Source organism: Procambarus clarkii, chromosome 43 (genome assembly GCF_040958095.1).
Source record: "Procambarus clarkii isolate CNS0578487 chromosome 43, FALCON_Pclarkii_2.0, whole genome shotgun sequence".
Classification (NCBI taxonomy): Eukaryota; Metazoa; Arthropoda; class Malacostraca; order Decapoda; family Cambaridae; genus Procambarus; species Procambarus clarkii.
In genome coordinates, this window is record NC_091192.1 from 35,644,507 (window position 1) to 35,656,867 (window position 12,361).

A 12,361-nucleotide genomic window follows, 5' to 3' on the forward strand; every position below is an offset into this window, starting at 1 on the left:
CACAAATAAGATATAGCCCAGCAGGCCCAGGAACCTGCACGTGAGAGAATGACAGGTGAGAAGTGGGACCAAAAAGTCAGAGCTCAACTCCCGCAAACATAACTAGGTAAGTACCGTACAGAGAATCCAATGTATATGGAAGGGCTAAGCCAGGCAAGGAATGAGTGACCCAGATAAGACTATGACAAATGGGACCATGACCCCCATGCAACCATTTACCCAGGTGAACAAGTATGGCCCCAGGAAGCACGGAAAGGCCAAACAAAAATCCACAACCAATCCCCAACACGCATCCACAGCATGAAAACTGCAGCAAAATGTCACCTCAAAACATTCAGACAGGAACACTTACCCCATAACATATACCCCCACCATTGTACCTCGTAACCTGGTGGAGGGAGGGCCCCTATCTGGACTCAACCATGGGCTGGACATACATAACAGTGGGACTGGATGGGTATAAATAGGAGCCACCTTGTATGGCCCAATAATCCTGTTGCAGTCACCTGTGTTTTGATGTTCTTATATACGTATCCAAAAACCATGAACCAGCGCCTGGCCGAAAGAGATACCAGACCGCATAAACTCACCTGCAGAACATAGGCACGAACGTGTCACAATACAACATAGCCGAGAAGATTCCGGGAGCATCGCCAGTGGAAGAAGGCCTGAGTCACCCTGAGACAAGAGGACAGAGCAACCCTCGAACTCGCACAAAGCAAGGGGGGACTCCGGGGCTACATCCATCAAACCCATGCGCCCCCACGGGGTTTCCCAAGGTCCTGAGCGTTTACCTACAGGGACTCACGCCCAGGTAATCCCAGGTAGGGTACTGCTAACCGGAGCCCACAAATATCAAACAACTGTCTAAGAACTGAACCCCCGAGAAGTGTACACTCGTGGGGACCTAGCAGGGGGAACCACTGGAAGAAGGAAGTGTACTCAGTACACAGGGGGCAAGAACCAAGGCAGACTCCCCTCCACCAGGCAGACAAACAAAAGGAAACAGAAAACCCCGCAAGAGGTCAGCGTACCCAGGTGGAACAAAGCTGGCTGCTATGATTGGTGAAAACAAGCTGCACAGTATCCTGCGCCCCCTACCAGTACAAACTGCACCCTATTCCAAAGGGAACAAGGGAGACAGAACAACCTAGCACACAAAGGGCAGCCGAAAACCAAGCAGTAATGGCCTAGCAGGGGCAGAACCCAAGGAACTTGTGGAAGGTAACTCCAAGCCCCAAGGGCAGTACTTACAGGGCACTTAGGGAAGGAAACCCTAGGGGCACGCAGCCCGAGTACTGGAGAATCACTCCCGGCTCACGCACCCCCTAGAAAACAGTCACCACAATTTAGGTACAGTGCTGAAACAACCACCGGGCCAGAGCACACGATCTCAGCCACTAACATCAGCATTAGAACTGATAGATCGATAGCTGGTGTGAGGGGTCTGGGGCTCCCCCTTCACCCTCCCGGGGTTGGGGAGCTGCGCAGACAGCGGGGCAGCAACTTCTGACGTCATGATCGTTTGCTCGTTTCTTTTAGGGGAGTTGTATCCACTTGTTCAGCTTTTTGGTAGCAATAATTTCACCAGAATAGGGGTTTGTTTTGGGTTGCTTACCTTTCTGGGTGCCTGACCCTGTCGATGGCAGACATAGAATGCTTCCAACCACACGGGGGTTTCTATAGGCCATTGCTCCCCATGCCTCTCTGAGGGGGCCAGGTTCTGGCTCGTGGTCCCCGGTAGGCCCACAGAACTCCATACACATGACTGATGCCAAAGTCTGACATTAGCATATCAGCCTGTATAGCTGTATAGCTCCGGGGAACTGACGGGCTCCCCCCAGAAAACCAGCTTTGACAGAGCAGTCGCCAAACGAGGTCTGCTCCACCCGAGCTGTCAGACGGGGGTTGCCACAAAGATATTATTACCTAATTATTTCAATGTCTCTGATTTTTTTTTTTTTTTTTTTGCAGTAATATTATTCAATTGTGTGTATTGTGATATATTAATATAATAAAATGTGTGAACCATCGCTGTACTCAAAATTATTGTGTTCATATTAGTGATTCAATTATTATCTTCATAAAACAATAAACAAATAGTTTTGCTATTGTTACACTATATACACAGTTTATATATACGTATCTGCATATTTTGTTCACCATAACGAACCACTAAGTTGGTATTGTGAGTCAAAAAGCAACGAAGAGTGGCCTTCACTCACCAGCCAGTCAGCTACTTGCCACCACTCCCTCACTCACCTCCTCACTCGCCAACATCCTCCTCCAACCATACTGTTTTTGCTTTTATTCACTATACACAGTCGTTATATATAAGTATCTACATGTTTTGTTCACCATAACTGTACATCTAAGCTTATATGGTGAGTTCAAGCAATAAGAGACGTAGCTACACACACAGTCAGCTGGTGACTGCTGCCGTCACTGGTTCAAGGCCAGACGCACTGATATTTCTCCTCCAACAATACTGTTTGTGGTGTTATTATACTATATATACACATTATATATAAGTATCTACATGTTCTATCCACTGTACCTGTACAAATAAGCTGGTATGATGCACAAAGACCATAGTGGCCCCAGTAAACAACATGACAAGTCGTGCAGACGACGCACCTCCCACACCAAATGGCGGCTCCCAACATCTTCCTATTGTTGTTATTACATTCTATACACACGTTACATATAAGTATCTACATTTGTGTTCACCATAGCGAACCACTAAGCTGATATGGTGAGTCCAGTCAATAAAAGGTGGCCACACCACCTGGTGGCGGTATGCCACCAGGCTCGTCCCGAAACTGAGAGGAATGAGCTACGAGGAAAGGCTAAAGGAGCTGAACTTCACATCCCTAGAAAACAGAAGAGTAAGGGGAGACACGATAACCATCTACAAAATTCTCAAGGGAATTGACAGGGTGGACGAAGACAAACTCTTCAGTACAGGTGGGACACGAAAAACGGGACGCAGGTGGAAAGTTAGTACCCAGATGAGCCACAGAGACGTTAGAAAGAATTTTTTCAGTGTCAGAGTAGTTAATAAATGGGATGCACTAGAAAGTGATGTGGTTGAAGCTGACTCCATACACAGTTTCAAATGTAGATATGATAGAGCCCAGTAGGCTCAGGCATCTGTACACCAGTTGATTGACAGTCGAGAGGTGGGACCAAAGAGACAAAGATCAACCCCTGCAAGCACAATTAGGTGAGTACACACAGAAGACGACGCCAACACCCTCCCTCCCTTAGCATTACTCCGCCCACCATGGAGCACAGCGCTAAATATCACCACAATCCTACTATTATCAGAATCCTGGTCAGTTTTATCACAGTCAAGGGTCTTCTGTAATACTATCATCGCTAAATAATAGAATGTACTGTACATATATATTTTGACATTTTTAGGCAATGCTGTGGTCACAAGCTGAACAGTGGTGCTGTGAACTCATGCTGCGTGCATCAGCCTTGGTGTACTCAGCTCAGTACTGAGACGCTCACACCCAGGAATGTTGGCCACGATTTTTTTTCTAGGTGGCATCTGCCAACTATCGGTCGTGGCTGCACTATAGCTGCCCCTATCCCATGCGAGGTGTTTACATTAAAGCGCTAGACACTAAAACAGCTATTAATGTATTGCGTGGTATCGGTAATGTTCCTTAAATTATCTATATATGTATTGTGCGGTCTAAAGGTTAAGTGTCACACAATAATACAGCATTGTGTAATATCTGCATTATGACAGTGTTATACTGTACTGAACAGTACTTGGATGGTGCTATGTTTAAAATTATGGGTTGAACAATTCTTTAGATACAATCCAGAAATATCAGTAGGGAAAAGAAATAGCAACAGAAGATGATGTCTCTCATACTACAGTCTTACCACATCATCTTCAAATTTCACAAGCATAACATGCTGTAGCAAAGGAAACAATCAGTAACTGACCTGAAAATCGGGAAGGAAATTACAGTCATCACAGTTCCAAGGATTGTGTCCCAGGTCAAAGGTAGGCAGGTGGATCTTGCCCTCTTTAACAGCTTCATTGTACAGTTGCCTCATTTCCTTCACTGGCATCTTCAATAACATATAAATAATAAATCATAAAATAACCTTTCATATAATAATAATAATAATAATAATAATGAAAAAATGCACAATGAAATCACATTAACATGATGTATCTATGAGAAAATCAGTACAAATCATGAGGAGGATTCGAAGCCACTCACCTGATACTCCCAGGCTAGCGCATAGACCACCATGCCACGACATCGTCAAAAGCAATGCAACCTGGGATTCTACTGAATCCTCTACGAATCCTAAGGCTTACAACTGAAGCATAATCAGGGTTTTAAGCATTGTTCTCATGCACTCTGTCTAATGGTCCAACAGTTCTCCTCCAACACTTCTCGTCAAATGCACAATGGACTACTGGACCATTGGGCAGAACATCAGTATAAGAACTGATGAAGCAGCCATCTGACCTGGTCTGCCTCCCTCCTCATCTCCCCCAAACAAGGGAAGAAAATGGGGCGAACTATCTTGTGCAAGTTTCAAGAATTTTCAATTATTTGTTTACATTGTTTTTGACCATTTTGAGGCTGTAGTCTGGTTTTTCTAACCAAGAAGTGGTCTGTTTTGTTTCACTGACTTTCTGGGTGCCTTCTTAGGTGCTTTTCTTACACCTAGCGCCCCTGCCAGCGACAACATTACCTCCTACCCAAGGTCAAACATTGGCAAGAAAACCCCCAGCTGACCCCAAGGGTGGGCGATCACTGAGCAGCAAAAGAGCCCTGCGGAGGTAGTTCTCGAACAGTTTGTGGAAGGTAACCCCAAACTACAACGGCAGTACTTATAGGGTGCCTAGGGAAGGTGACCCTAGGCACATGCAGCCCCAGTACTTCTTGAATTATATCTAGCTCACACACCACCACACCCAATGCAAACTGCCTCTTACCCAAAGGCTAACAAGAGTGCAAGAACACCCCCAGCACACAAAGGGCATCTGAAAGCCAAACAGCAAATGACCAAGCAGAGGCAGAACCCAAGGAACTTGTGGAAGGACCACCCAAGCCCCAAGGGCAGTACTTACCGGGCACTTAGGGAAGGTAACCCTAGGCACATGCAGCCCGAATGCTGAAGAATTACTCCTGGCTTGCACACCCCCAATGAGACAGCCACCACACCACACAGGCACAGAGCTGAAGACCAATTCAGGAGCCAGAGCACACGACCACTGCCTAGCGCATCAGCCTGAGAACTGGGGTGTTGGGTAGCCAGCGCGAGGAGTTTGGTGCTCCCCCCTTCCTCCTTCCCGGGGAGGGGGGAGCTGCGCAGACGGCGGTGCGGCGACATCATGCTCGTTTGCTTGTTTTTGTTTGGGGAGTTCTGTCAGCTAGTTCGGCTTTCAGTAGCAATTTCTTAACCAGAATAGGGGTTTGTTTTGGATGCTTACCATTCTGGGTGCCTGACCCGGTCGATGGCAGACATAGAATGCTTCTAACCACATGGGGGGTTTCTATAGGCTATTGCTTCTAGTGCCTCTCTGAAGAGACCAGATTCTGGCTCGTGGTCTCCGGTAGGCCTAAGAACTCAATTCACACCTGACTGATGTCAAAGTCTAATATTAGTAATATCAGCCTGGATAGCTCCGGGGAGCCGACAGGGTTCCCCCCCAGAAATGACATCATACATGCCGGTGATGAACATGAGGATGAGAGCACTTCTACTAGTGACAATGCTGCAACACCCGGACCATCAGGTGTGAGGCAGTCACCCTTCTTTACTTTATGTACTTTATCTTATGGTATTGATAACGTTGTTCTTATATTTGTTATTATATGTAATTATTTCTTTAGAGCATTCTATTGCAAACAATTTGATACCAAATTGAACGGTGTAGCACGAAAATTGAGGTAAGAATGCTGAAAAAGAGTATAAACATCGCTCGGCCTACTTTGGGGTGTGTGACGGCCCGCCCGCCAGGGCGGAAAAAGTGTTAACATGTCAGTAACATAAGCTGGCATATTAACATAAGCTACTGGAGTAGAACAACTCCTGAAACCCTCTCCAGGTAAGCTAAGGAGAGCTACCTGGCTACCTGGGGAGTGGCTTGCTCAAAATTATGAATTGTGTTCACATGGGCACACGCACAATGCACCAACATACATGGACACACACATCAGACTACATGTACTCAAAAAAACCTGGGAGGACATTACACATTCAATATAGCAGAGTACAGGGATACATACATCAGGCCCACACACAGAATACAGTGGTCTACACGGTTACTCACACTGGGCACTCACACTCAATGCAGCAGACGGTACATGGGAATGCACACAACAGAGTAGAAAGTACACAGGTACACACACACACTTAATTTAAAGTAGCAGAGTGCATATATTTCCAGACAACGTACCGTGCTAAGCTTATTGTGTGCCAAAAGAATGCCAATGTCTAAGGAACGATTTTTTATGTAGTTATAGTAAAGTTCGCCATCCATGTAGGTGATGCGGTTGTGGTTCAGAGAAATGGAGTCTATGTGATAGTAGCGTTCATTGGTGAATAGCAGGCTCATATTTGTGATCTGCAATTACAACAATATATTACATATATTTTATCACTGTGCCATTAATTATGGACTACCAAAACTAATTTTAAATTATCAAGTTATAATGTACTGTAGTTTTCTATAACCACCATCAAGTTACATATTATTATATATACTGTACTAGATTATAAAACAAATATATATTATTTTACTAGACTATAAAACAATCTTAATGATTAATATCAACAAAAATGCTAATGCTTCCAATATTCCATTGTATCTTAATCATTAAATATCAGTGTTTACCATTCAGACACACAGAGACAACATTTCACCAGTAAAGCAAGCAACATTCACTGTGTACAAGAGCTTCCAATGTTTCTTAAAAACCCAGAGCTGAATGTAATGAAATGCCTCTTCTTGGTAGCTCTCCAGTTGCTCCTTGAAGCAATCTTGCTGAGATTGCTCCGTACTAAAAGATCACATTAGTCATGGAAATTCTATTTGGCCTACTGGGGACCAGAACTAGAACCTGGCTTCCCTCACAAAAGCACGTGCCTTTGGGAGGGGAGCTCATTTGCCGTCAGACAAATCTTGTCTGATGACAGAAGTTGTTATAAGGTGGACTGTTTAATAAGTTCACTAGTGTGTTGTGTGTAGCACAATCATAGTAGAGGAGAGATGAGTTATGTAAGGATAAGGAAGTTGGAAGAAGATTCTGCACCTTTCACCTTTCTATTTACCGAAAACCGTTGACTCAAATATGAATAGATTGAGCAATATCATTCCTGATAACAGAATACTGTATAGTGAGTATAGAGGAGATACAGAATAGTACTTACATTGTTTCCCTCCAGATAAAGCCTTCTTGTATAATGTGGAATTTGTGGAAGCTCTGTCAAGCCAATTCTTCGACAGTAAACGTGGATTATAGGCATCAAGCTATCTTTTATTCCTGTCACAGAACAGTTGCATGGAGGAACACACTCCCTCTGTGTCTTCTGCAAGGTAAAGCTCAATTTACATCCAGCAAGGCAGTAATAATTCCCCGTTATTGGAGACGGGAAGCCTGCACTTAGGCTTATTGAGGTCCACCCAGGCCAGCTACTGACCTCCTTCAGGAAGCAACCCACAACAGTTGTCTTGCATTCATTAGAAAACAACTTTAAGATCAGCAAATATTCTATCTGTGGAGGCTTTCATAAAGCATAAAAAACCAGCATTGAATGTAATGAAACCCCATTTTCTGGGTGAGGCCCAGTGGCTCTCCGAAGCTATCCAGGCTGATATGGATATATTACACTTTGGCGTCAGTCAGTATGAATGGAGTTCTTAGGTCTAACGGGGGACCACGAGCCAGAACCTGGCCCTCTCAGAGAGGGACGATGAGCAATGGCCTATAGAATTGCACGTGTGATTTGGAGCATTCTATATCTGACATAGACCGGTCAGGCACCCAGAAAGGTAAGCATCCCAAAACAAACCCTTATTGTGGTTGGAACTACTAGTGAAAGTCAAACGAGTGGACAGAGCTCCCCAAAGAAAAACGACCAAACGAGCATGACGTCACCATGTGCCGCGCTGCCATCTATGCAGCTTCCCCCTCCCCAGAAGGGGAAAGGGGAAGTCCCAGACCCCTCATGCCAGCTACCGGTAGCCGATGTCAAAAACACGCTAAAAAAACACCAACCATATACCAAGGAGCCTCCGGGTCTCACCCAGAAAATGGCATTTCATTACATTCAACGGCGGTTTTCTGAGGGAAGCCCCTTCAGCTCCCCGGATCTACTAACTAAAAGACAAAAACAAGAGGGACTTGCCCAAAAGGCGGTCGGTACTCATCTCATTCTTCGCCAGAAAAGAAGGAGACAGTTGCAAACGAACAAACCTATCACTAGAGAAAAAAAAGAGCGATAACCTCTGTGCCGGAGGAGAGCATGAAGCTCCTCGACATGACCCCCAGAGGCCGATGCCAACAGAAAAAGAGCCTTGGAGAAACACTCTTGAACCGAAGGGGCCATTACAAACTGAGGGGAAGAGACAACAGAGAGCACCCTGTCCAATGACCAGGATGGCTCAGGTGTTGGAAATTTCCAACACTAATACAATACAGTTGTATTATTATTAATTATTACTAAAATCTACTAATTACTTTAGTAACTAAAATTAACCAACAGTAGGGTTCACATGAACTAATAATTGTATCTGTACAATAATTCTAGAATTCTTACGTAACCAGACACCAGTATTGCGTCAGATTCTACCAAAATAAACACATTTATATCCAGTGTGTTAGAGAATTGAGTTTGATTCTCTAAAAACAACAGTATTCTGTGTGATAATTATTTACCGATAACCTGACTCCCAAATAATGTCAAATCGAGAGTTTCTAGTTAAAACTGTTATCTGGTAATAAATTTAACGTCACGCGTGAATGCCATGGAGAGAATTTAAATCATCTCCATTTCTCGTTTATCATCGTAAAACGAGAAAGTAATAATATTTAACTCCCCAGAATTATAACCCAGTCTTTATCAAAGCATTTTAGCCACAACTGCGAGAAATAATATTATTCGTGGTGAATAATTTGTATGGCGAATGCGGGACGCGGGCAGGGAGAGACGCCATTAAGGAGAGAACGTGTGTAGGCGTCGGTAGGAGAGGAAGGCGCCTGAGTGCGGCGTGAAGACTTGTTGTGGAATTGAGCAACTCGTTTGGTCAGTGTCCAGATACGTTGTGGTGAATCGTCAGCAAGATTTAACCTGACATTCAGCCCAGAACTTGTCAATTTGTTCTGCGTAATCCATCGTGACCAGCCAGAGAAGCGCGTCGACATCTAGGCCAAGCTAGCCACCACGTGTTCGCCATTGTGACGCTAGAGCCTGGGACGCGAGTTTCGGCAAGCTTCAACTTATACAGTGCCCTATTAGCTAAGTACACATATAACTCCCTTTTGATGCATCATTAGAGATTGTATATAGCAGGGTAGCTTGTCGTCACGCCGAGCGACATAAATAAAACACATGTTAGTATATTTTATTACTCTCCATTCCCAATTTCTTGAATATAGATATTTAGTAGCCTAATATGTTGCTACGTAATATATCTTAATTTACAGCTTGCGTGTGAGGAATTCCCCGAGCTGTTACTTTACCCGTGTTATTCATCTCCCAGTGTTCTCCGAAGAATTCCGGACATTCCGAGAATGATTCGTGACTGATGTCTTCGAAAACGTCTTCAAGCTAAGACTTTTTTGTATTTCTTTATTATTCAAATTATCTGTACTTGATTATCATTATAGAGTACTGTGCACTGGAATTAACACGTTTTTATTATAATTATTAATTTCTGATATTCATGATCTATATTCTTATTGGTGACAAATTTACTATTGATTCTCTAATTGGTCATAAGATTAGGTTATTACACAATGAACTGGTGTACGAACCACACTAGTTCCTAGACATATATGAAGTTCTAGCAATAACCCCCCAATGTACGTGTTTGAGGCTTTGATTCAATTAAATTATTTATACAGCCCATTAATTATTCAAGTGATTATATTTCTAGTATTTATCCATAGTTACTGGTTCCTCTAGGAATTTCAAATGATCACATTTTTATTAGTTTCCCTCTTTACTATAAAAGCGGGTGGTCCTTCGTAATTGATTTCATTACTTTAATAATTAAATAGATAGAGTCAAGCCCCAAATGTCCCACATCAGGCGGTGCATGAGCAGGCCGGAGGTGAAACAACGCTCGAGACAGCTTGCGAAACGGCATAAAAGTAACATCAATGCTGAAAGCAAGCTGCACAGCTCCGCCAGCGCCGCATGATACGAGGATACTGTTGGTCCTTGGCCCCTAAAAGCCAAGGACCGCATCGAACCCCCACAGTTCAGGCAATGAACCACCAGGGAGCAATCCGAATGGAGCCTGATTGTTGATCCACGAGCGACCAGAACCCTCCAAAGTGACATCCACAGCACCGCAAACTCCCACACCGTGCTGTGGGCCTGATGGAAGGTCGGACCCCTCTGCCTCTGGCCCGCCTGGTGAGCACTGGTCACAAAGCCCTAGCCAAGAGATGACACATCTATGAACACATCGAGCAAGGGCTCAGGTAGGCATCAAGGCAGTGAACCAAAAAAAAACAAAGAGAAGGCCGGCGATGGTGCAGCCGACGCAAGGCCCCCGGAGGCCGAACCCAGCGATTGCGAGAGAGAGGCGGAAGGGACGTCCCCAAAGGAACCAGAACAGTCAACGAAGCCAAACCCGACCCGGCGGATAGACCATCATGGCAAAGTTCAGGTTCCCACACCAACCCTCGAGCAACCGTCGAGTGACCTGAGAGCCCCCAGAAACAAGCGAAGGAAGGAGCACAGCAGAAGCAGAGACTCCAGAGGGAGAGAGAAGGAAGTGGTCCGAGAGTCTCATACAAGACTCAACAAAGTCCGAACCTGGAAGGGGACCAAATGGGACTTCCTCCAGTGCACCAGGAACCTGAACCCGGCAAGCTGGGAAAAAACCAGATCCCTGATGGGCAGACACGCTGACTGGCTGGGAACCCAGACCAGCCAGTCCTCGAGGTAGGCCAGCACCCGAAGACCTAAATGATGCAGAGGAGCCACCACAACCCAGGGCTAAGGCATGTGAACACACGAGATGCCAGGTTCAACCCAAACGGAAGACAACGAAAGCAGTAACTGAGACGCCCCACAACATAACCAAGCCAGTCCCTGAACCCCGGATGAATCGGGACATGCCAATACGCATCTCGGAGATCCAGGGATGCCATCCAAGCACCCGAGCACCTGTGAAATTACTTCCAGCTCACGCACCACCCTGAAGACAGCACTAGACACGAGGCACAGCACTGAAAACACACGAATCAGGAGCTGGAGTGACACAACCAAACCTCAAACACATCAGCCGAGAACTGAAGGTGTGGGAAGCCGGCATGAGGGGTTTGGGGCTCCCTCCCCCCTTCCCTCTTTTGGGGAGGGGGGAGCTGCACAGATGGTGGCACAGCACGTGGTGACGTCATGCTTGTGTGGTCATTTTTCTTTGGAAAGTTCTGTCCACTCTTTTGACTTTCAGTAGTAGTTTCAACCAGAATAGGGTTTGTTTTGGGATGCTTACTTTTCTGGGTGCTTAACCCAGTCGATGGCAGACATAGAATGCTCCAAATCACATATGCAATTCTATAGGCCATTGCTCCTCGCGCTTCTCTGAGGGGGGCCAGGTTCTGCCTCGTGGTCCCCAGTAGGCCTAAGAACTCCATTCACACTGACTGATGCCAAAGTCTAATATAACCATATCAGCCTGGATAGCTCTGGGGAGCTGAAGAGGCTCCCCCCAGAAATATGTATGATCAACAGATTTCACCCACCACTAGCCATCTCATTCATCACCATTATTATTCATCCACCACCACTAATGCTCACTCTTCACAACTTACTCATCACAATTATTCATCACCAACCATTACTACCCATCATTTGTCACCATTATTCATTATTCATCATCCACCACCACTATTATTCACCAACCATCAGTTACCATCACTCATCACCATTATTCATCATCCACCTCCACTGACCATACCTCATCATTATTCATCACCCACCACCACTAACCATCATCACCATTATTTGTCACCCACCATCACTAACCATCATTATTCATCACCCACCACCACTAACCATCACTCATCACCCACCACCACTAACCATCACTCATCACCCACCACCACTAACCATCACTCATCACCCACCACCACTA

The 12,361-nt window shown here is 45.2% G+C and overlaps 2 protein-coding genes across 3 annotated transcripts in view; both read right to left on the reverse strand.

Annotated features, from left to right (window-relative positions):
- The window catches only part of LOC123755962 (aldehyde dehydrogenase X, mitochondrial), a 149,254-nt gene that overhangs the window by 79,688 nt on the left and 57,205 nt on the right, over window positions 1–12,361 (reverse strand). The window lies entirely within an intron of this gene.
- Window positions 1–12,361, reverse strand: part of LOC123755963 (protein singed wings 2) — a 76,790-nt gene that overhangs the window by 3,828 nt on the left and 60,601 nt on the right. For both annotated transcript variants that reach the window (XM_069300243.1, XM_069300244.1), the window contains exons 8-10: window positions 7,420–7,578; window positions 6,446–6,613; window positions 3,967–4,095 (exon numbers count right to left, since the gene is read on the reverse strand). In XM_069300243.1, the coding sequence (XP_069156344.1) occupies window positions 3,967–4,095; window positions 6,446–6,613; window positions 7,420–7,578 (456 nt within the window). The remainder of the gene's footprint in view (window positions 1–3,966; window positions 4,096–6,445; window positions 6,614–7,419; window positions 7,579–12,361) is intronic.